At 35.9% G+C, this 25,776-nt stretch overlaps 1 protein-coding gene across 1 annotated transcript in view; it reads left to right on the forward strand.

Annotated features, from left to right (window-relative positions):
* CCDC171 (coiled-coil domain containing 171) overlaps positions 1-25,776 on the forward strand; it is a gene marked incomplete at its 3' end in the record, with an annotated part of 361,839 nt that overhangs the window by 310,908 nt on the left and 25,155 nt on the right. The window contains exon 25 of the mRNA XM_082842979.1: positions 4,053-4,205. Coding sequence (XP_082699105.1) covers positions 4,053-4,205 — 153 coding nt within the window. The remainder of the gene's footprint in view (positions 1-4,052; positions 4,206-25,776) is intronic.

The raw sequence follows: 25,776 nt of genomic DNA on the forward strand, positions 1-25,776 counted from the left end.
GCTCCTACTTTCCCTGAAGTCCAATTTTGAAGTCAGTCTAAACTACATAATATGTACATAACAAATTATATAAATAATATACTAGTCCTCAAGTGACAGTCACCTGTTTGTGTCTCAGAATTTTTTGTATTCCAAAACACTTACGCTTTTCCTTGAAATAGATAGAATGTGGAATTTTATATGTTTGAACTTTCTCATCTTCGTGTGCTGATTATAAACACAATAGATTATCTCTAAAACAAAAGGCTATTTTTGTCCAGAAACTGTTTTTGTTCTGTTTCTCATATAACTAGATAAACCCTACTGAGATTCATATCTCACTGCATGGTATAGTCAAAATCCCAAGGGCCAAAGATGACATGGGATATATTCTCAAGTGCTGGGCTTGCTTTTGACAGTATCATGCTGCTTTGTCATTGTTTCTTAATGTAAAAAGGTGTGATGTTTTAATACAGGAGTGAGGGGTATTGTATAGCGCTAGACTTCAGGAGATTGATAGAGAGGTCATGAGATGCTCACTCACTCCTCCTCGTACCCCCTCACTTGATTCCAGCTGTCATTTCCATTTCTTCTACCAAGCTGGCACCTTTCTTTTGTATTAAAGAGTTGGATTTTTCACTGGCATCCTTTATAACATAGTTTGAATGACTTTTTAATACTGGAAGTTAACATTCTTTATTCTTCAAAAGAGCTGTGGTTTCTTTGAATAGCTTTACCATTTCACTGACACTCCTCCCTACCTTTCAGTTCTGAAGGAGGTTTTCATTTTAGAAGCATGTAGTATATTTTACTTACACTAGTTCCGTGAAACATACTTTCTGTATTGATTACCTTACCTTTGCTGCTCTGAAAAAAATATCCTATACAGTAAGTGTTATAGAAAATTGCTTTCATCTCTCAAATACTGCGTTAAAAATTTTAAATGCTTAAGACTCTAAATCCTAAGCAAAAAGTAGATTATTATTTTATTCTTTTTAATGTTATAAAGAAGTAATATGTGGTTTCTCTTAATACTGCACTGAATATCAGAATTTAGTTATTAAAAGCAGATCAAGGAAGGAGCCAAAATAATTACAACTTTTGTTCCATCCATCACGTAAAAATTCAGATATAACTTCTCAAAAAATATTTTATTTTTTAAAAAAAAGATTTAAAGGAATACCTTTTATATTATAATTCCTTTTAGAATATCATGTATGTGACAATTCATGAAATGTGTTTCTCCAAATTTAAGAAATAGGACTTTTTTATTTTTTTTTTTGAGGTACGCGGGCCTTTTCCTGCTGTGGCCTCTCCCGTTGCAGAGCACAGGCTCCGGACGCGCAGGCTCAGCAGCCATGGCTCACGGGCCCAGCCGCTCCGCAGCATGTGGAATCTTCCCGGACTGGGGCACAAACCCGTGTCCCCTGCATTGGCAGGCGGACCCTCAACCACTGCGCCACCAGGGAAGCCCCAGGACAACTTATTAAATGTTGAAATTTTTTATATATTAGAGGCCAGTTCTATTATGACTTACATTGAGATAATAATCCAGGAGCCTATTATTGATAGAAGAGTACTTTCTTCTTTTTATTAAATAAGGCCTTTATGTAAGTTTTCATGCGTTTTATGCACTTTAGGTCCTTATATAACAGGAACACATGTATACAAGCCACCTATCACAGATTGTCTCATTAAGATCTTAGTGGAGAATTTAAAAATAGAACAATGGTAATACTACAATGAAATTTACTAGCTTACCATTTTTAGAGGGCTTTTTTATATTAGGTGCAATGTAGCTGAAGGGTTAAGAGAATGGCTTTGTATTAGATTTTTTTTTTTTTTTTTTTTTTGCAGTATGCGGGCCTCTCACTGTTGTGGCCTCTCCCACTGCGGAGCACAGGCTCCGGACGCGCAGGCCCAGCAGCCATGGCTCACGGGCCCAGCCGCTCCACGGCATATGGGATTCTCCCGGACCAGGGCACGAACCCGCGTCCCCTGCATCGGCAGGCGGACTCCCAACCACTGCGCCACCAGGGAAGCCCTGTATTAGATTTTTAACTATCTGATCCTCACAACAGTTTTAGAAATAAGCAAAAAAATTGACTTTTCTTCCCATTTTATGGAGGGAGGAGGTGGAGGCTCAGAGAGATGACATGGCATTGCCCAACAAGATAAAGCTAAGTAAGTGGCAGCACGAGAATCAGAAAAAAATAGGACTTGTGATTCCTGGTCCACCATCTCAGTGGAGAAGATAAGTGAATTTACAGAAGTAGAGAGAGACTTGGTGTAGGAAGAAACAGATATGATTTTGTAATTTCTGATTTTTATCTACTTTTGAAACCCAGGGACATATTTTGTGTTAGTATTAGCCCTCAGCTTACCTTGAAATGACTCAGGGTAAGGAATGTTAGGACATGTGAGATGTTCCCAAACATGAGGTCGTACCATGCTTATTTAGTGTTGGGTAATAGAATGAACTTTTGTGTACTTTATCTTTTTATGCCTACAGCTATGCTTTTGCTTCTTTTTTCGACTTTGAATAAAGTATGGGTAGTAATTTATTCACTAGAGTGTTAAGGTTATATTTTCCCAAGTATCTTCATCCTTTTCTATAAGGTATTTTTTGCCAAACTGAATATGACTAATGTGGCTTTTCATCTTTTCCAGTCTCTCTCTCTCCCCTCCTTCCCTCCCTCCCTCCCTCCCTCCCTCCTTGCCTTCCTTCCTTCCTTCCTTCCTTCCTTCCTGTCAGTCATTCAAGCCATCCCTGAAGATACAGAGATGATTAGATTTGACACAATATCTGGCCTAGGTAGCTCCTTAGTGTAGTGACTATAAACATGTAAATTAATGCATTTCTGCCAAAGCAATAAATGCAATAGTAGAAGCAAGCATGAGGGACCCACAGAGAACCAGAATAGAAGTTAACACTCCTTTGGGCTCAAAAGAGCCTTCTTTAAAGAGGTGGTTTCTGAACTGGGTTTTTGAGGGCAAATAGGAATTTGTTAGGCAAAAAGCTATGAATTTTCTTTTAACTACAAATAACTCCTCTACTTCTTTTTCTCAGACATTGTGTATGTTGTTTCTTACTTTTTGTTCACCAGATTATTTCATATGCATTCAGAATTGCCCAAATATCTAGTTTCTTGAAGCCCTCTCAAACCAGACTCTTCAGATTGAATCTAATTTGGAAATTTTCAGACTGTCTACCATTGTTCTAAGTTGTGGCTGCAGTTGGAACATGGTTTTCTTGTAAATAACATAAAATTATATTTGAATATGTCTTTGAAATGTTTGATTTTACTTTACTGTATTTGAAGTATTTTGAAAGACTTTTTAGTCTTTCAAAGGTGTAATAGTATTCTTGGACTTAAAATTCACTACGGCTTGCTTTAGAAGCAAAAGTCTACAAAATATGATTAAACTGTGGTACAGAGGCCCAACAATTCTCCCAAATATTACACTACTTAGGGAAGAGAAAAAGTTACCAGCACTTGCTTATGTTATTTATTTTATTATATCCAGTGTAATGCAAGGGTGTTCCTCTGTTATATGAATGAAAATAATTATGCTTTTCTTACAATATAGGAATCATATTATTTACTCTTAAAAAATCATAGGATTAGTTCAGCTCCTTTTGTTTCGAAACATTTGTTTTCTAGGTGGTTTGAAAATTTTACTGAGCTCATTTTGAAATATCTTGCTTATACATCCATCTGTTGTGTGTCTTAAGATTGAAATTTAGGTCAAATTGCAACTTGAATTTAACTTTACAAAGGTAATAAGTGTGCCATCTTTAAAAACTGCATTCTAAACTTTAAGCACAATAGATCAAAGTACACCTTATTTAAATAAATATTCTGGAAAAAAGTCTCAATTATTTTCTCCCAGACTTTCTTAAAATAGTCACGGTTCTCAATATAAAATGTGAGGTTTAGCTTTATTATTTTAAAGGAGGATGAAAAGTTGTTTATTTTAAAATTTTAATGATTCTGCTTTCAAATTATGGAACTTCTCCTTCGGGGACAGCTTTATTTGAATTGTATGTGGCATTATTTTTATTTCTTAAGGCTATGATTAAAAGTTTCGTGGATGTCTACCAGCTTGCAAGCACTAGAATTGCTACATTAGAAAAGGAAATGACATCTCATCGAAGTCACATTGCAACCTTGAAATCAGAACTTCACACAGCTTGTTTACGTGAAAATGAAAGTTTACAATCAGTAAGTCCTACAATATTTTTTTCTTCTTTGAATCTTGGGTCACATTTACATTCATGTTTTTGTTGTTCATATGATCACTCACCAGTATATATAATTTAGGGTGAGTAATCAATCAAGCAACGTAAAATTATTAAGTGTGGAGAAAATTTTGAAGGAAGAAAAGCAATTAATTTTTCCATTGTATCATGTATAAAGATATGCATATTGTTATCAATGCTAAAACACTACATCAAGATTCCTTTGTGTTTGGCAGTGCAGCTGACAGTTGGATTTGGCAGTATGCATAGTTAAAGCTTGCAACTGTCTGAAGATTCAGTGTGTCCCATTAAGACAGAATATTATTAATTATGCGTATAACCAGAATGGTAATTAGAACATGTGATTATTCTCTGTAGAAAGCTAGTCTTATCCATAATACATGTCCAGCTAAAGATGCATGTTGTGATTCATCTATATGATTAAAATTCAGTTTCAGCAGTCATTTTATGTCTTAAAATTTTAGCCCATGATGAAATTTGGGCTCATTTAAGACTAAACAAAATTTTCTACATTTGAAATACGTGTTTGGGGAGTATTAAAAAATGAATATATTTGTGACATAAAGGAATAAAATACACATTTAAACTTTCTCCTCAAAAGCCAGGTATGTCAACATATCTCAACAGTGAGATTCAGAGGGTTACCAATAATTAGAATGTCTTTTTTCCCTGTTTGGTTTGATTAGAATGGATCTGGGTGACTTGTAAGGAAAAACAGTATCATTTTGCCATTTAGCTGTTGACCAATTTCAAATGATATATTCAACAGAAAAAGAGTTAGCATTAAAGCAAATAGATGCATAGTTGTGGTTTGGTTCTTCAGCTCCTTCAGGTCGTAGCTCAAGTGTCAGCGTCCTAAAGAAAGCTTTATGACCATGGTATTTAAAACTGCAACCACTAACCCTCCCCCACCCTACAAGCTCTGTCTCATTCTCACCCCACGTTGCCTATCTACCTTCTACCTTCCTTGCTTTATTTTTTTCACTATAGCACTTACCAGCTTACATATATTGTATTTTATTTATTTGCTTTTTGTCTGTTTGCTCCTTACCCTCATAGAATATAAGTTCCATAAGGACAAGCTATTTTGGTTATTTTCTTCACAGCTGTAAAGGCACTCTAGTGCCAAGAATAGTCTGACCCACAGTAGGTGTTCAACAAATGGTTATTGAATGAAACATACTGGGACCTAATCCAATAAATGAACAAACTAGTTATTTGGGACCTGAGATGAGATTCAGTTGAGTTCAGTTTTTAAAATTACTTTGTTAATTTCTTAGTGAGAGAGTAGTAAATTTGACCTCAAATAAGAGAAATCAAGATGAAGAGGAAACCTTTATAAAGATTTGAGTAAGTATTTGGAATTCATTCTAGTCTTTCTCTGAAACACATTTACATTTTTTCCTGCTAACTCTCTGATCCCATTGGTTAATATTACATTATACTATGTCAGCTTTGTTGGGTCATACCATTATTGGTTGTTTATTACTGTTATTCATATAAAAATAATTGCTTATGTTCTGAGAAAGTTTGGTAAGGTGGGATTGTTTCCCATGGGTTCAAAAATTTTTTACCAATTATTAAGCTATTGATGTCTTAATGGAGGTGTGCTTAATATCCCCCACTATCATAATAAAGCTCCACTTCTCAACCTTCTGAACAGATTTACGGGATATGCTCATCATCTTATTAGTAAGAGGAGGTTCACTCTAGCAGTGATTCTCAAAAGGGAATGTGTGTAATGTGAAAATTTTCCCCATGAGATTCTGATGTGTCCTTCTAGGACACTGCTGCCTAATCCCATGTTTCTATGGGATATATGCTCTCCAGGCTCTTCCCTTAGTTGAGAATCATTGTTTTGAAAACAATAATAAATTTGTATACTAATTTCTATTTTTCAAGACATTTAAATACGCATTTTCTAACTTGAACTACTTAAGAACTCAGAGAGGTTAATCTTTTAATTTCATAGATGAGAGGTGATATATATATATATATATATATATATATATATATATACATAGTTTGATAGATAAGAGCATGGGCTTTGGAATTACAACCATTAGAAGTACAGTCAAGTGTAAATAACAGAAAACTTGACTAATATGTTTAAGACAGTTTTTTTTGCTCATACAGCAAGAAGTCTAGAAGTAGGTGACTATTGTCATCGGTTTAGTAGTTCAGCTTCTCTGTAATTTCTCTGCCACTCCCTGATTGTCATAAGATGGAAGCCAGCTCTAGGATTTGGAATCACATTCAAGTTAGAGGAATGGGGTGGCCCAGCAATACCTGTTTTATATATATGATAAAGCATTGCAAGGCTTTCCATTTAGAAAATATTTAAGTTTTTATACCATACATTTATTTTTTAAATATTTAGAAATTTTAATATAAATTTAATAGATAACAGATATTAAATGTATATTTAAGTGTTTATATATTTAAAAGAGAAAAAGCCTTCCAAGGAAGTTCCAAACATATTTCCACTTATATTCCATCAGCTGGAAATGGGTTGTGTGGCCACCTTGAGCTATAATGAGTCAAGGGACAAGGAAATGAGGAATGAATAGATACCGGGTTAACCAATTAATAGTATATCTGACCTGTCATACAAGTCAGATATATCTGGATTCCAATTCAACTTCTGTCAGTTGCTAATCAGGTGGCTTGGGTCTCAGGTTTTCATCTGTAAAATGAGGATAATGATACTACTCTCTAAGAGAGATGTTGGGAGGTCTAGTGAGAAGTCTTTTTTTTTTTCTTAACATCTTTATTGGAGTATAATTGCTTTACAATGGTGTGTTAGTTTCTGCTTTGTAACAAAGTGAATCAGTTGTACATATACATATGTTCCCATATCTCCTCCCTCTTGCATCTCCCTCCCTCCCATCCTCCCTATCCCACCCCTCTAGGTGGTCACAAACCACATAGCTGATCTCCCTGTGCTATGTGGCTGCTTCCCACTAGCTATCTATTTTATGTTTGGTAGTGTATATATGTCCATGCCACTCTCTCACTTTGTCACAGCTTACCCTTCCCCCTCCCCATATCCTCAAGTCCATTCTCTAGTAGGTCTGTGTCTTTATTCCCGTCTTAACCCTAGGTTCTTCATGACCTGTGAAAGAATGCTCAACATCACTAATAATTAGAGAAATGCAAATCAAAACTACATTGAGGTATCATCTCACACCGGTCAGAATGGCCATCATCAGAAAATCTGCAAACAATAAATGCTGGAGAGGGTGTGGAGAAAAGGGAACCCTCTTGCACTGTTGGTGGGAATGTAAATTGATACAGTCACTATGGAGAACAGTATGGAGGTTCCTTAAAAAACTAAAAATAGAACTACCATATGACCCAGCAATCCCACTACTGGGCATATACCCTGAGAAAACCATAATTCAAAAAGAGTCATGTACCACAATGTTCATTGTAGCTCTATTTACAATAGCCAGGACATGGAAGCAATCTAAGTGTCCATCATCAGATGAATGGATAAAGAAGATGTGGCACATATATGCAATGGAATATTACTCAGCCATAAAAAGAGACGGAATTGAGATATTTGTAGTGAGGTGGATGGACCTAGAGTCTGTCCTACAGAGTGAAGTAAGTCAGAAAGAGAAAAACAAATACCGTATGCTAACACATATATATGGAATCTAAGGAAAAAAAAAAGGTAGTGAGAAGTCTTAAAGTACTTTGCACTTTGCCTTGCACTTAGTGAATAATCCAAAAAAAGTTAGCTATTATTTTTATTACCATTATATTTACATCTTTTTTTTTTTTTTTTTTTTTTTTTTTTTTTTACGGTACGCGGGCCTCTCACTGCTGTGGCCTCTCACGTTGCGGAGCACAGGCTCCGGATGTGCAGGCTCAGCCGCCACGGCTCACGGGCCTAGCCGCTCCGTGGCATGTGGGATCTTCCCGGACCGGGGCACGAACCCGCGTCCCCTGCATTGGCAGGCAGACTCTCAACCACTGTGCCACTGGGGAAGCCCTACCATTATATTTATAGAAAGTAATTGGATTGCACCACAGGGAAAGATTATTTACTAACATAACATCTTCAGTTTCAAACTGTGTCATTTTGTTCTGCTTCCTATTGTAACCTTGAGCATGTAACTCCTGCTCTATGATCACCATCAGTGTATTCCCGTGGCTGAGCTCTCTGCCCTTTCTGCAGCCTGTCTGCCCCTCTTTTCACTGACACATTCTTGAAAAGCAGTCTATACTTTCTTCTTCTATGTGCTCATTCTACTGAAACTATTTTCTTAAAGGTCACCAATAATTTTCTGCTTGCTCTGCCTATCCATTGGTTCCTTCTCATCTCCTTTCATCTTTCTCAGACATTTGAGGCTTCAACTACTTTCTTCTTTAAATACTCATCTCCTTTGTTTCTCTTGTTATCGACTTTTCTTCGTTGGCTCTCTGCCCTCTACTTAGTTGAGCTCTGCCTTCTTTGTATTATTGTGTGTTAATTCTTTTCTCCACCCATTAGTTTAATATTTATTCTGCATCTGGTCTGTGACAGGCTTAGTTTTGGTCCTGGGGATGTCATGTGAACCTAAACAGACAATCTTCACTCTCATGAACTTAAAATCTAATAGTGAAAGTAAATATTTTTCATGTAATCACACTAGTTAATGTGTAATTACTTATAGGATAAGTTCACCGAAAGAGAAGAACTTAAGTGTATAAGAGTTTTTTTAAACAAATGAGCCTGCCTTAGACTAAGGTATCAGTAAAGCCTTTTCTGGGTCAGTGATGCTTAAGCTAATATCTGAAGACTGGGTATAAGGTACCCAGGGGTGGAAGAGAGTAATGTTCCAGATCAGGAGGAGAGGAGCACAGATATTTACAAAGGCTCTGTGGTGGGAGGAAGAAATTGAAGAAATTGAGGAAGACCAGTATGGCTGGAATAAAGAGAGCAAAGGCAAGAGTACTCTGAGATAAGAAAGGTCTGGAGAAAAGGGCAGAGGTCAGACTTTGTTGTCTTTGTTTTGAGAGCAAAGGAAGAGTCATTGAAAAACTTTAAAGAAGGAGTGATATGCTCGGATTTGCTTTTTTTAAAAGATCACTTTGGCTGTAGTGTGAAGAAACAATTGAATGTGAAGAACAAGAGATAGGGGTGTGTCAAACAATTCCTAGGTTTTTTTGCTTTTGGAAATGGATTAATGATCTCATTTACTGAGAGAGAAACAATGGAACAGGAGGGGATATTGTGAGTTTAATTTTGAGTATGTTAGGTTTGAGGTGCCACTGAGACATCCAACTGGAGATGTCACAAAGGCTGCTTGATGTGAAATTCAAGGAAGAGATAACAATTTCAAGTCACTATTATACGGGTAGGACTTGAAGCTATCAGCAAGACTGAGACGACATAGGGACGGTTTATAGAGTAAGAAGAGAAAAAGGCCTAAGAATGAAGCTTGAAAAACTCCAGCATATAATGCCTGAGTACAAGAGGATAACGTTGCAAAGGAAGCTGTGAAGGAACAGGCAAAGAGGGAAGAGGAAAACCAAGGAAGTATGATGCCATGAGAAGAGAGAATTTCAAGAAGGGTGATATGCCGATAGTGTCATATACTGCTGAAAAGCAAGTGAAATGAGGACTGAAAAATGGCCTTTGGAGTTAGTGCATGGAGGCCCTTGGTAAACTTAACAAAGGTTCTTTCAGCAAGAGGTGGCGAAATTAGTGGAAGTTGAACAAAAGAAGTGAATTTAGACATCTGTCGCAAAGATTTAGCTATTAAGTGTGAAAAATAGGAGTGGAGTGTTCAGAGGATTCAGGGAGTTCTAAGACAGGAATGACTTAAATATGTTTCAGTATCTTCTTAAAATAGGCCTCCCACAGTCTGGTTTTGACCCTGTCCACTATACTGTCCATTTTTATAATTTCAATTATCACCTTTTTCATACTGCTGCTTTCTTCTACTTTTTTTTTAACTCCAGCTTTCTTTTGACTAGTGTTTGCATGATATATCTTTTCCCATTCTTTTCTTTTAACCTATGTTTTATATTTACAGTGGGTTTCTTGTAGAAAGATATAGCTGGTTTTGTTGTATTTTCCATTTGACAATCTCTGGCTTTTAACTGGGTGATTAGATCATTTAAGTTTAATATAATTATTGACATTTTTGGATTTTTGTCTACCATTTTAGCTCCCTTATGGGGATGAAGGTGAAGACATGATCTCTGCTTTTGTGGATTCCTCTTCTAGCAAGGGAAATGGTCACATAAGCAAATATCAATACTAAAAATAGGCATGTATGAAGTATGTGGGAACATAGATGAGGGAGGAGTTCATTCCGCCTAACATTGTTAGAAGAAGATACTGAGAAGATGAAATGTTTGCAGGAGTCTTTGAAGGATGTTTAGCAATTTGACACCTTGTTAAGGGAGAAGAGCAGTAAAAAATCTTTGCTTTATTTTGATTTGAGGAATAGGCCTCATGCGTAGTACATATATTTAATGAATTAAATTATATAATGAGTTTTTTTGTGTAATAGAAATGTATTGTTACTTTAGTTCCATTCCTCCTCTGAATCAAAGACATCCAACTCACCCAAACAGCCTGTACCCGCTGGAGCCCAAGACTGCTTGCAGCAGCCACTCCAAACCCTACCTTCACATGTTTGCAATCCATTCTTGCACCATCCAATCCCTGCTTCTTACTTTATAACCTAATTTGATTCTGTCTCTGACTGTTTTGCTCTTGATGTTCTTATTTGGTCTCTGTATTTGTTATTTTGGTCCATTCTCAAAACTCCATTACTGGGTCCTCAGATGATCTAGCTCTCTGCTCCAGTACCTGCTTCAATTACCATCACCTCCTTCCCCTCATATATAGCTTTAGAGTCAGGCAGACTTGGGGGTGCTTTCTGGCACTCTTACTTATTACCCACACAATACTCTAAGCATCAGTTTCAGTGTTTGTAACATGTAGGTGAAATTCCCTACATTGTAGGATTGTTGTGAGGATTAAACAAAGATACAGCGTTTGGCATATTGGTAGATCCTCGGTAAATATTGGCTTGCTTCCCTACACATACAAATTTTTCTGATAGTTACGTATATATCATACAGCTAAGCTATACTTGTAGCTTTAAGGAGTATATGTAAGCATGAGGAAATCTTTTTATGAGTAGGCAAAAGATCTAAAACAACACTTAAATCAGTGTTTTTAGCACATTTAATACTAAATACAGTATTAATGTTAGCTGCTGTTGTTATCGCTTAATCAACTCAGGAAAGTCAGTATATGCTCATTTCTAAATTTTCTACCATTTCACTAGATAAGAATAAAAATAAATATTCATTATTAGTTAAGAAAAAACTTAATATACCATGGTGTGGTGATGCATAGAGAGAGGTGGATTGTATGGCAGCTATGAATAGTCATCTTTCAAAGCTTTATCCCCCTTTAGGTGACAGTTTCATTTTTTGTTCAGTAACATGTAATAGTGATGCTGGAGTTCATCTAAGAGTTCTCATCAATTGTATACTTGCCAGGACCTTAACATTTTCAGCATTTTGGTCTTTGACCCATTAACTTAGGGCTGTTCTAGAGCTTTTATCTTGAGTAATAGTAACCAGAAAGAGCTTTGAGTAAAGAGCTTTTGAATCCCGTACAGCCCAGTAGAGAACAGTGCAGCAGTCAGAACCAATTACTTGTGGGTGTTTGGAGACCGGCACACCCACAACTGTGGAGAAACACATGATATTTCAGTCTGTGAAACATAGAATGCCAAACCCAAATACTTTGCTGTGAGTTATGGTGCTTCAAGCTACAGTATTGATTTGCCTCATTTCCACTGTATGTTTAAACAGTATGTTTTTGATTCTACAGTACTTTATTTGTGAGAAAATAGTGAGTGACAAATCAGAGGAGCATTCCATTTAGTATATTGCAGGGGAGAGATCGTTGCATCATTTTTCAGATCATGTCAGATTCGATAGTTGTCAAGTGGTGTTATATTGTTAATCAAGCAGAAGGGTTTAGATACTTTGGTTAATGTTATTTTTATCTGTTAAGATAAAAAAAAGGACCCCTTTATCTTAAGTTCTCAATTAAAATTCTGTCACATTTATTTTTATTACATTTTCTTGTGAGAGGAAGTATTGTTTGTTAGTATTGTGTGGGTAAAGAAACTGACAGAATTTAAGTAACTTACTCTAGGTAAATTGTTTTCATAAACTTTACTTTATCTCAGTTGATTCCTGATGTTTATTATTGAGGTTTTTAATCTTTCAAGAAAAATAATCTTTAAAAATGAGCCATAAACCAAGCCTTAATTTGTTGAGACAGGCTGTGCAGTGCAGTTCAGTGGTATCAAGTACAGATTCTCGAGTCTTACTCCCAGATTTTTGATTAGAACCCAATCAGATTAGAGCAAGGCCTCTGATTTCTTGTCTGGTGCTTTCCTATGAGACTGCAGTGTGGGTTAAAACAAATCTCTGCCATCAAGGGCTTTCAAGTGTAGTAGAGACTACAACCATTATACAGATAATTAAAAGAATGACGTTAAAGTGGAATCACAGAGTGCTATGAGAGCACATAACTGGGGATCCGACCTTGGCTTCAGGTGGTCTAGTTGAGGAACGGAGATCTTAGTTGTGATAAGGAAGGTTAAGGAGGAGTTGACAAGGGAAAGCACGGAATGCTGAAGGGATGGAAAGACGTCTGTATGACTTGAGCAGCGTGCATCAGGTGGAGAATGGTGAGAGATGATGCAGACTTGTGGAGGAGCACTGTGGCTGTGACTCTCAGCTTTCTGAGAAGCCCTCTGACTCATAATTCTCCATTAATGGCACTGGAAAACATCTACCCCCTTTGCTTTATGTATTTACTCTTCCCAACTGCACATTTAATTTTTTCCATTTAATTCTTAAAATTCACTGAAATTTTATATCATAACAGCCCTTGTTTTACCCTTTTGCTAAATATTGCTTACTTAGATGCTCATTAAATTCTTCCACATTTTAATCATGAGCTCCAGCTCTGGCCTTTGGATACTAACAGTTAAATAAGGGAAACAAAAACATCAAAAGGTGGGACAGCCCAGTCAATATGCAAACATTTTCCTTGATCCTTGACACAAATTTCCAAGCTTTTAAAGGTTTTTCATAGTCCAGAAACTCAAGCTTTTTTTATACAGTAAACAGGGGCCTAGAGATAATAATAATGTATATTCCACTGGCCTCACACCTCTTCTGTAGCCTTTTAGTTTTTGTATGATGCTGTTTAAGAGGAGCTACTTTTATGATGAATGATATCTGTATAGTGACTGTAGGGGCAAGATATTATAAATTTTATATTTATATATATTAAGTATATACATATATAATTGATATATTGGGTTGGCCAAAAAATTCGTTCGGGTTTTGGGTCTGCTGTTACAAAAACCCGAACGAACTTTTTGGCCAACCCAATATAACTTTTTATAAACATTTAATATTAGCTATATTTTATATATAAGTATAAATATAAAATATGTTTATATGTATATAATTCTGTTCTTCAGTGATGAAATGTTACAAGGGTGGAGCAAAGAGTAGCAAGAACGAAAATTTCCAACTCTGATCATTATAATCAATTAGCAATTAAGCTGTAGAGACTAGAGATGGCAGTTTGGCAATCTAATGCTCTCAATAGTCCTACCAGTTGTTCAGAGTGGTGGCAACTAAATATGCTGAGTATCTCTTCTACTATTTGATCTTTCTTACTAAATTGATTTCTTTGAAGGCTTCAGTCACCTGCTAGATTTTCAGAAATCTCCATTCTGATTTTCTGCAAAAACCTCAGACTCACTGAGGTCCCAAACTGAACATGTTACCTAACTCTACCACTCCCCATTTTCCCAAACTCTCCTTTCATTATGTTCCCTGTGTCTGACATAGCTATTCACCTCGCAGCCCAGCGTAGCACCCTTAACATTTGTTCTACATACTTTCCCTCCACCACCAGTATTTAATCAGTTGCTAAGTCTTAATGTTTCCACCACCACAGGATCTCTTAGACCCAGTCTCTCCTTTCTACCCTTGTGTTCACATTAAGTTTCCCCTGGGTTATTGCAGTGGTCTTCCAATGCATTTCCCCATATGTAGATTTTCCCCTTCCATCTTGTCTGCCACGTTAGTGCCAGTTATCTTTCCAACACACAGATAAGGTCAGACCATAGCTTGACCCAAAACATATTTTGGCTCTACACTTTCTTCATGAAAGCAAAAATTCTTTATCATTGGCATTGAGGCATATCCTGACTCCATCCGGTTTTTTAGTTCATCTCTCAGTTGGCAGAATTAAGGGTTCCCTTTGTTATGCTCATTCATCACTGAATTTACCTGTCTGAGAACTATATAGTAGTCTGACTTATATAATCAATTAGTTGTGTATGGATTACCATATTGTGAGTCTGTGAGGTGATATTTTTTGTAATTCATTATAATGGTCTCACCTCAATAAAATGCTGGCTTATTTAAATTGAGATTAACTGGAAGAGCCCCCCTTCAGTGCTGCTTTTCAGTACGCACTTGTTATGGCACTTAGACTTCGCACAAACCATAGTTCCACCTCAGATTTTCCCACACAAAATTTTCTTAATTCCCATCAAACTATATTTCATGTATGTCTCTAGCAAACACTTAATGAGAATGAATCGTTTATATATTATTATACCAACGTAAAATTTAAAGTAAATACTTTCAGATAATCCAAATTGCATATTTTTTCTCCTCTTTACTACTCTTCCTAAAAAAACCAAAAAACCCAAGACTGAAAATTATTTCTGACAAAGAAAAACATTCTTTTCAGCATACCACTTAAATAATTTTAAACTTTGTCAGATCTATGGGGCCCCTGACTGTATATCTTTACTCACATAGACCATAAAATGACCAGTATAATGCCTTTTACTCACCCGGTGGGTACTCAGTCAGTGTTTGATGATAACAATGATATACCAAATTAAAATTAACTGTGCCTGGGCCTAGCAAAAAGTAAGAGTATGTGAGATTTATTTCAGAAATAGAAGTCTAATTTACATAAATCGTTAAAAAGCTCATTTTCAAAACTATATTTCCTTGAACTCTTACTTCACACCATATATAAAAATTAACTCAAAATGGATCAAAGACCTAAATATAAGAGCTAATATTCTTGATAAAAAACTTAGATATGAATCTTCATGAGCTTGGATTTGACAATGGATTCTTAGATTCGACACTAAAAGCATAAATAAGAAAATAAAAAATAGAGCTCATCAAAATTAAAAACTTTTGTGCATTAAAAAAACACACCCCAGAATGGGAGAAAATATTTATAATTCGTATATCTGATTAGGGTCTAATATGTAAAGAACTCTTAAAACTGAACAACAAAAAGACAACAGCCTAATTTTAGAAATGGGAAAAGGACTTGAATAGACACTTCTCCAAAGAAGATATACAAATGACCAACAAACACATGCAAAGATGCTCAACATCATTAGTCAGTAGGGAAATGTAAATCAAAACCACAATGAGATACCACTTTACAACTACTAGGAATGCCATGAAACAAATATTTTGTAAATAAAGGAAAATAGCAGATGTTCATAGCAGCACTATTCAAAATAGCCAAAAGATGGAAACAACCCAAATGCCCATCAGTTGATAAATGGATAAAGAAATGTGTTATATCCAGACAATGGAATATTATTCAACCATAAAAATGAATGAAGTACTGATACATGTTATAACATGGATGTACTTTGAAAACAGTTTGCTAAATAAAAGAAGCCAGACACAAAAGGCCACATATTGTATGATTCCATTGAAATAAAATGTCCAGAATGGACATGTTCTGTCTCCATAGAGACAGAAAGCAGATAAGTGGTTGACTGGGGCAGGGGGAATAGGAAATGGAGAATGGCTGTTTAATGGGTATGGAATTTACTTTTGGGGTGATGGAAAAGTTCTAGAGCTAAGATGCTGATGATGGTTGCACAACATTGTGAATGTACTTGATGCCACTGAACTGTACACTTTAAAATTGTTAAAGTGGTTAATTTTATGTCCAGTGTGTTTTGCCACCTGACAAAATGTTTCTTTTAGTTCTTGGGAGGTATGGAATAGGCAGCTAGATTGTTGCTTACACAGAATGGCAGTGTATTGTACTGGAAAGTAGCATGACAGAGAGTCAGAGGAAACTTGGATTCTAGAACAACCTCTGTTATCAACTCAAAAAGCTTTGGGAAATAAATCACACAAGCTCCTTGGTCTTGGTTTTTCCTGGCTGTAAAATGAAGGGTTTCAACTAGATGAAATCTAAATTCCCTCTCAGCTCAAAAATTCTTTCACTGAAGTTATACATACTTTTTAGTACTTAGATTCTAACCGTGCTTTATTTTGTTCTTGCTTTAATTTACAACAATAAAGTGAGAGCATGTTTCTAAACTTATAATAACATAATTGTATTTTGAATTTGGTTATATTCAACACCAATAACCCATTTACAAATGTATACCAGTTAAATAAATCTCACAATATAACTTGTAACCAGGTAGCCAAAAAGTCCCCAAAGTAATCTGAAAATATATTAGAGTATCTGTAAGGAGTATTTCCTTTTTTTATGCAAAGTTTTTTTGATATTTAATATGTTTGGAATGTGAACTTTTAACTTGTTAAACTATTGTAACATATTTGAAAATTATAGTAATTTGATTAAAATGTTGCCTATAAGGCAAAAGGTTTAGTTAATAGAATCCATATGTAATTAAAATGCAGAACTAAATGTAATCAGACTCCAGCCACTAGTGCCTTCATATTGATAGTTTTACAATGGCCTCTGGGGTTGAAAGTTTAAATGTTACAGAATGCAACAACACTGCAGAAAGCAAACTCAGCTGGCAATTTAGCTGTTTTAAAGACATCCACATGGCTACTTGATAAGATGTGACTATCACATCCTCGATTTTCATCATTTTAGGGATATCTTCAGTTGGCAGGTGGTTGAAACACATGACTGGTGTGCTGGTGGAGAACCACCCTCTACAGCACTGTTACATAAACAACCCCAGACGAAGATCCTTGCTATGAGCCAAGCCATGGCCTTTTCTTTTTTAATAATAGAGTTGCTTAATTTGGGTGAATTCATTTGAATCATATGAAAGTTACAGACACAACACTATGCACCAAGCCACAAAAAAAGTTAAAAAAATTTTTTTCCTGAGCTTAAAAAAAATTATTTTCTCTGGACAGTTTTAAGAGTCGACATCCTGTGTTAGAGTTCTCTAATCATCACCAGCACAATTTACAGTCAGAACACACAGAGAGCCAGTTTAGACCAGCTCATCTGTTGATCTTGGCAGAGACTCTTCATCTCACTGTGTGCAGCTGCCACTTGAGAGTTGGGGGACTCAGCAGAGAGCTCGAGGAGGGTGGGATGCAAGGCTGGTCAAGGCATGAACACGTAGGCCTGCTTCATTTCAACAGTTGTATGTTGCTTAAAAAAAAAATAGTCCTTTTATTTTACTGCCCCCTCCTTTTTAACCTGAAATTAAACGAGGACCTCTCATGAGCCACTGCGCTCCAGGCATAAGAAATTGTAATGTCTGGCTTCCAGAAACTGTCCCGTCAAAATGTGCTTCTGATTAGGTGGCTTAATTACAGCTGTGAAAACAATGTTGATTTAGCCCTCAAGATTCCAGGGCATGTCGGCCGTTATTAGCTAACCTTGGACTGAAGCCACCATTTTCGAACTCTGAACCACTAAAGTCACCCTGCTTGACAACTTTTTATTTCAGCAGAAAAGTTGCCAGAAGCAAGCAACACATTTTTATGCAAAATATTGTTCGATGCACAATTTCAGCAGCAGCACTATTAGTGGTCATTAAGGAGATGGTTAACTTTGTACTTTATTAAGAACAAGGAAGTTCTGTTTGTAAAAACAGTAAGTTTTGAATAGTATTTTTAAAGGGTTGACTGACATAAGAATTAATTTTAATTCCTTTAATTCAGTTTTATTTCAAGTCCAGCATGTTGGTTTAACCACCCAATTTTATTACACCTAAATTTTCCTGACAGTTTCATTTGCTGTTAGGAAATAAAATTGCAATTTTTTTTTCAATGGGGGAAATAATGGCTAGTTTTAAAAACGTTATGTTTGAAACTTGCCTTGCCTCAAGCTGGTTCAGACACAACCTTAGTTTACTTTTGGAAGGAAATGGACCTCATTAAATAGTTTTTAATATTTTAATGTAAGTATGTTTTTTCATAGGGAGAAAGCTTATTAGAATCATGTATTCACACCTGCAGGGAAAGTAAAAGTCTTAATAATTAGATGGTTCCAATATTTTGGGATTTTCAATACAATTGTCACTGATATCATAAATTTTAGAGCTACATATTTAAAGTAGTTCTAGTTCCATTGTATTTTAGGTGACTAAAACTCCCCTTACATGCTATGAATTTTTTTTAATTTGTCAGTATTTAAAAAGTGGCCATTAAATAGAAAGCAATACAAAAAAGTAAGGTGAGCAGCTGAACAACAAACATAAAGAGTCGTAATTCTCATAATAATTTTGGAGGAAACTTTTGCTTGAAAATGCATGATTTATGCCAAACTGAATACTCAAGAGAGAGCTAAATGATTTCTTTAAAATGAAATCTCCCACATCCAAGACATTAAATCCAACCAAGTGGGTGGTCAAGGCACATCTTTTTCTACTAGTCAGACTCATTGAACAATTAAGGGACTCATTCCGAACCATGTATGGACAAGGAAAACTTTTGTTCTAGTTGAATTAAGAGTTCATGCATAGGTAGTTGATTGTCAGGAATGGATGGGTGAATGAATAGTTGTGTTGGTGATACAGTGCACATGTCTTGAAGGAGAAAGCTGGGCAGCTAATTCAAAGTTGAGTTTAAATTAATAATCCCCAAATAATATCAGTAATATATTCTAATTGACAGGTGCTATAGAGACATGTTCTATCTATATCTATTCCATTTATTATTTTATTTAATCTTCATATCAATCTTATGAGAGAAATATTATTTCCCTATATTGCAGATAAGGCACCTCAGTCCCAGAGAGGATAAGTAATTTGCCTAAGATCATGCTGTGTGGGATCCAAGATGGGAACTACTCTCTGTGTGTCCAAAGCCCATGCTCGAACTAAAGATGGAAGTAGACATTTTTCTTAGAAAATGGAATCCACGTTATGAAGTAGTAGAGAAACATTAAGAATGACCAAGTTTATGTTGAATGTGCCTTTAGGCTGTTAAGGGACAAGAACATTTAAACTTTAATAAAAGTTTTATAGTTTTCTGTGCAAAAATAAGCTAATTTTTTTTCTTTCAGTAAAAAGTGTGTATGAAGAGTGGCAAATTCACTAGGTCTATGGTTAAGGCCTTAGGCCTTTTACCTAGAACAAAGGACCTTCCTCTTTCCTTCTGAAGTTGTGTTTTGCACAGAGAGTTGAAAGTGTAACCCTTCCATGTTACACTGGTTTGAAGTTTGGATATATTGCATTTGTTCTTAAGATTCTATGTTAGCTGAGAAATTGGGAAGAAATAACTGTCTTGGTTTCCCAGAACTTTGGCTTAGGGCATACTTTGATAGAATCTGAATTCAGCTTATTCCTTTGGATGTCTCTGAATTCAGCTTATTCCTTTGGATGTCTCTTTTGTTTGTCTGACACCAACTGGAAAGATACCCTTCCAGAATGTAAGGGCCAGCTAAGGTTACAGCTTTATGTATCTAGTCTCCACCATCTTATTTCTGATGAGTTCTAACTGAAAATATGAATTTGGTTGAAAAAATGTATCATATAGATTTTATACAGTATAGATTATATCTAATTTTATCATGATAAAGTGATAATCCTCCTGGTGGCTTATGACTTAAATTTTAAAATATTTTATTAAATAACATATTGGCTATTATAGATTCTTATGTATTCCCTATCCATTTTTGGCTTTTCTTGATAGTATAACCATTTTTTTGGTGAAAAGAAGGCAGCCTAGGAAGGAGTTTTGAATCTAGATATACATATGTATATCTATATTCTATATAGAAATAGGTATTCATTATTTATATATTGTTATATTTTGCCTGTGGAGTAATCTTTATTTAATATCTTGGTTCATGTACTTATATTTCCTGATTCATATTTATTTGAATATAAAATCTTCCAATTCTTTAAAATAAGCTAAGCGTTTTTCCTAAAGCAGGTAAAAAACCAAGAAATTCAAAGTAAGGTTATTAAAATAATTCAGATTTTATAACCACGTTGTTTCTTCTTTTAATGACACTGATAACCAAAGGCATCAGGTGTGTAGTAATGCTTTTTAGCTATATTTGAAAGAGTTTAAATTGGTCCCTATTTCAGAACTAAGAAAGCTAGATTTAGAGGGGTTTATCATTTATTAGAAACAGCCATTTAGTAAGTCTCGGTCATATTTATCCCTGTTTCATATGGGTACCTCAGGGTGGGAGTGGGGAAGCCTAGAGAACAGATTTCTCACTCCCACCCCTATTCTAAGCAGGGTAACTTTACTTTTAGTTTATTTAGAAATTAAATTTCTGAGTAAGATTTAATTTAACAAAAGACTTCTGCATTAAAAAAGTTTGAGAGCCCCTGTCATATCAAGAAGACAGGAACAACAAATATTTTTGCTTTACTTTATGCATAAACTTTTTAAGGAACAACGGTTATAAGATTTTGATCACTGATGCTGATTTTTTTCATTAAATATATAACTTTATATCATTTGATTTGGGGAGAATAGTGATGCACATATTTTGGGTAAAAGCATATAGTTAACCTTTAAAGAAATAAAATCATGTGTTAGCACATGTTAACGTGTGTTTTTCAGTCTGCATCTTATACTTGACTTCAGTAAACTTAATAAAGACTCTTCAGAGTACCACACTGAAGCATGGCTTTCCTATATGCAGTCTTTGATCTACCTGTACATCTCGACACCTTATCCAGTTAAACTCTAAGTCAGTTATGGTCATTTCTCTTTTTCAATGACTGAAGGAAATTTACAAGGGAACAGAAGTGCAAAGGTAGTTGACTTCATGCCTCGACTTCCTTTTTGGTAGGGACGTTCACAGAATTTCCTTATTGGGAGTAAGGGGAGGACCCTTTACATAAAGCCAACCTTGCAGACTGAATTTGGGAGCCAACAAAGATGTAAAAGTTGGCCAGTCTATCAAACATTTCACTGATCTTCCCTCTCTGTCTTTCTCATCACAACTCACATGTACTCACTGCTCTACCTCTTCAGCATATCTACCTGTGATTTTTGAGGCGCAGAGGATTTGAAGGGATGTGCTCCTAATTCAGTGCTATGGAAACACACTGGACTGAGGAGTCACGAGTTAGAAACGTACTCCTGGCACTGGCATACTGTCTGTATGGTCCTGGGCGAGTTCCCACAATTGTAAAGGAAGAGATTTGACCAGATGATCTCTAGGGTGCCTTTCAGTACTCAACAAATGTTTTTCTCTTTCACTTTATTAATTCTGTCACAGCCTTCTGTCCTACTTGGTAACATTCCAAAGCATGTAGGTACAAATTAAAGGCTGTCTTCTCATGGGTTTTTGTCACTTCTATGTTACCTCCCCCATCTGGCAGGTTTTTCAGACGATTCAGGACATTCATGATGATAATTGCATCTGTTTCAGTTTCTGTTTTTTACATTAATAAATAAAGCGAGTATTTAAATATTTTCACCTTTGTTATGGAATATTGATAGCCCCTGAATGCATAAAAAATTAGAATGTTGGCTAGTGGAACTCACAGGTAGTACTCCTGATTTGACCCTTGGTTAATTTATTACTTAGGTTGAGCAATTCTGGAATACCATTGTGATTTTAACCATTTTTATAGGTTAACTTTTTATTCTTATTCTTATTTAATTTGCACCCATAGGGTAACACTGGATAAGATAGGAGGCATAAGGAACACTGATGTTGAAATACAATGGTAGTAAGGAATCAAAAAAGAAAAATCGTTATGGAAATTTATTTCAGATGATCTTCACCAGAACCATAAGTTCCATTCATTGGATCAAAATTCTTATACCAACATTTTGGTATCTTTAGTGTTTCAAATCCAGTATTAAAAATAAAAGATTGTGAAATTTTATTCAAATTGGCTGCTCATTTATTGAAAAGACCCAGAATGCGTAACTTGAAAAACACCCTAGACAATAAGCAGCAGCCCGAAACCCTCTTTTAACTAGTGATTTAGAAACAAAATATTCAAATGTTATGTAAAATAAGCCAATTCATTTTTAATCACAAAATGCAAAGACCTAATATAAGGTTATCAATTATGGCATTTGTAGCATTACCAATCTATTAGTTGTGGGTTTTTTAAACTTAAATTAGTTTGTTTTTTACTTAAATTAGTAAACATTAGTGTCAGGTTGTCTCTCTCACAAGCCTTGATATATGCTGATTCCTTTGTTTGTAATGTTATTTCCTACCTTGTGCCTAGTTGATTTTTTCCCCAAGTTTTAAAGTCCAAGTCTCCCCCCAAACACCCTATATTACTATTATAACATTAATTATACCATATTGTAATTGATTGTTAATTGACTAACCCCATTAGACTAGAAGTGCCATGTGAATAGGAGATTGTTCTATTCCTAGATATTAGCACAATATCTGGAACACAGAAATTGTTTGCTAAAAGTTCCATCACAAATTCCAAATTACGTAGACCAGCTTAAAGTTTACCAGCCTGTTCAGGAGTTCAGTTATCAAAAAGCCAAGCTTGTGGTTGTGTTTGGTCCTCTGCCTCTGTGGGTTCAGAGATTCTTTATTATTAAGATCATTTGTTATGTCAAATTACTATTGAAAATGTTGTTTCTATGGTCTTCCCCAACCCCCTTTCTTAAGGGAAGGAAAATGGGAAAGGAAAGAAATTTCTCATATGTGGTTGTATTTGAACTGTTCACCTGAGATCAGGGATTGCGTCTTTGTTTCTATCTTATTCAGTCGCTAGCATACTATTGAAGTATAATAAATAAGTAATGATGGTGGTGGTAAGGGATATTCTAGTTGACCATCTTGTAGGCCTTAAAAATAATACAAAGAATAAAAGAACTGTTCTTTTAAGGTCTGAGTTCAAGTAAAGAGAGTGCTTAGGATACATGTTTTAGTTTAGTAGAAATCATAATTTTGCAACAAATAATCCTTATGTGTTAACATTCCATATCCCTAAGGGAAAAGAAAACTATTTTTCTTTTTTTTTAATTTTATTTATTTATTTATTTATTTATTTATTTATTGGCTGCATTGGGTCTTCGTTGCTGCGCACAGGCTTTCTCTAGTTGCGATGAGCAGGGGCTACTCTTCATTGCAGTGAACGTGCTTCTCATTGTGGTGGCTTCTCGTTGTGGAGCCAGGACTCTAGGCACGTGGACTTCAGTAGTAGTGGCACGCGGGCTCAGTAGTTGTGGCTTGCGGGCTCTAGAGCTCAGGCTCAGTAGTTGTGGTACACGGGCTTAGTTGCTCCACAGCATGTGGGATCTTCCCGGACCAGGGCTCGAACCCGTGTCCCCTCCATTGGCAGGCGGATTCTTAACCATTGCACCCCCAGGGAAGTCCTATTTATGCTTCTTTACCATAAGAAATATACCATAAGAAAGATATAGGGTATTCTAGAAATTTTATTTTATTTATTTTTTTATGTTAACTTGTTCTTTGCTTTATTTATGGATAGAAATCTTAAACTCTGATAAAGAGCTCCTACAACATTAGTAGCAATGTAGAACAGCAAATTAAAGAAAAAAAGAAAGAAAGAAAAAGAACAGTTTAAGAATCTGGTGGTAGGAATGTCAGCCCACTAGAGAATAGCCCTGAACCCTGAGCTGTAGCTGCTGAACCCAGACCAAACTGAGTAAGGAGACAGATCCTGAGTTAAAATGCTGGCTGTCTTGTCAGCTCTGTTTGATGTCAGTGTTCCCTTTGAAGATTTCCTGTTTTCTATCAGGTTCATGGCAACATAATAATGATCCAGTAGTACACATGTGTTTCTCAGCATTGTTAACAGCTTTGTCACTGTTGTCATTGATGCATTTAATTCAGTAACCCTAGAATTGGCATGATGGCAGTTGGGCATTAGTTTAAGGACAAGAGGAGCAGAAGTCAGATGCAAACATTTACTGATGAATTCAGAACCTCTGAGATGCATATGGAGTACATCATATAGAGGATGGTAAGAACTTGTGCTTGCTTTTATTTCTATAAATGATGAGAACACTATATGTTTTAAAAAACAGGCTCATTGATATGAAATCATAACAATTAAGCATGTAATAACAATGAGTTAATATTTATTAAATGAATAAATCCCATCTTAAAAAAATCATGTATTTATTTTGGGATCATATAGGAGAATTGAGATATATCCCACCAATTACTTATGATGGAATTTTTTATGCAGTTGGGCTTATGAATTTATTTTTAAGTTATCAGACTGTACTATTCCCACTTCAGCTCCTTCCAAGGTTCCAGCCTGATCCAGGGACTGTCCTTGGTTTGGAAAAATCTTGGGAGCACTGGTAAACTTTTTCCTTTAGTGATTCTTAACAATTTAGGAAAAGAGATAAAAAAGGGTCAGGTCCCAAGAATCAACTTAATACCTTCAAGGAGTACATCAAATCACTGCTGCTCTTTCAAACCAGACATGTACATCTAGCACTAGATCAAGATCAAGGCCTTCAGGCCTACGTACATTTTGATTTTGCTAAGCTTGGGGTCTGGAAGTCAGGTATTGTGTTTAATCATCCTTATATCCTTAGTCCCCACATTGTGCCTGAGTCATTACTAAGTGACCAACAAAAGTTTGTTGCATCAGTCAATGAGCTTAATTCCTTTTTGAAGAGTTCTGAAATCTTTTAGAGCTCTTTCTCTTCCCATATTTTATGTAAGAAAGATAGTTGTATCTGCATATGGAGTTTTGAATACAAAAAGGCATAGGGCTTCCCTGGTGGCGCAGTGGTTGAGAGTCTGCCTGCCGATGCAGGGGACGCGGGTTCGTGCCCCGGTCCGGGAAGATCCCACATGCCGCGGAGCGGCTGGGCCCGTGAGCCATGGCCGCTGAGCCTGCGCGTCCGGAGCCTGTGCTCGGCAATGGGAGAGGCCACAACAGTGAGAAGCCCGCGTACCGGGGGGAAAAAAAAAAAGGCATAATGAAGAGTCACTGATTTGATGAATATATAATCTAGTTGGTGAGTCAGGACAGACTCACATAAAGCAATAAGATGATGAATATTCATAGAGTTTGAAGAGTTAGATTTATTTGGACTGGGGTGGCTAGGATGTTCTTAAGAATTTGTATTTGAGCTTGATTTTGAAGCAGTGATAGGGATGAATAAGGAATTCTGGACAGGGAGAACTGTGTGAGCAGAAACAGGATGCTGTTGAGCTATATGCAGTCAAGGTCAAGGTGTGAGTTGGCTTCTTTCCCCATAATGATGACAATTTTGTTTCTGCAATTCTTTACAGTTTTCAAAATATTCCTGTG

This window comes from Leucopleurus acutus (genome assembly GCF_964270905.1).
Source record: "Leucopleurus acutus genome assembly, chromosome: 7".
NCBI classification, from domain to species: domain Eukaryota; kingdom Metazoa; phylum Chordata; class Mammalia; order Artiodactyla; family Delphinidae; genus Leucopleurus; species Leucopleurus acutus.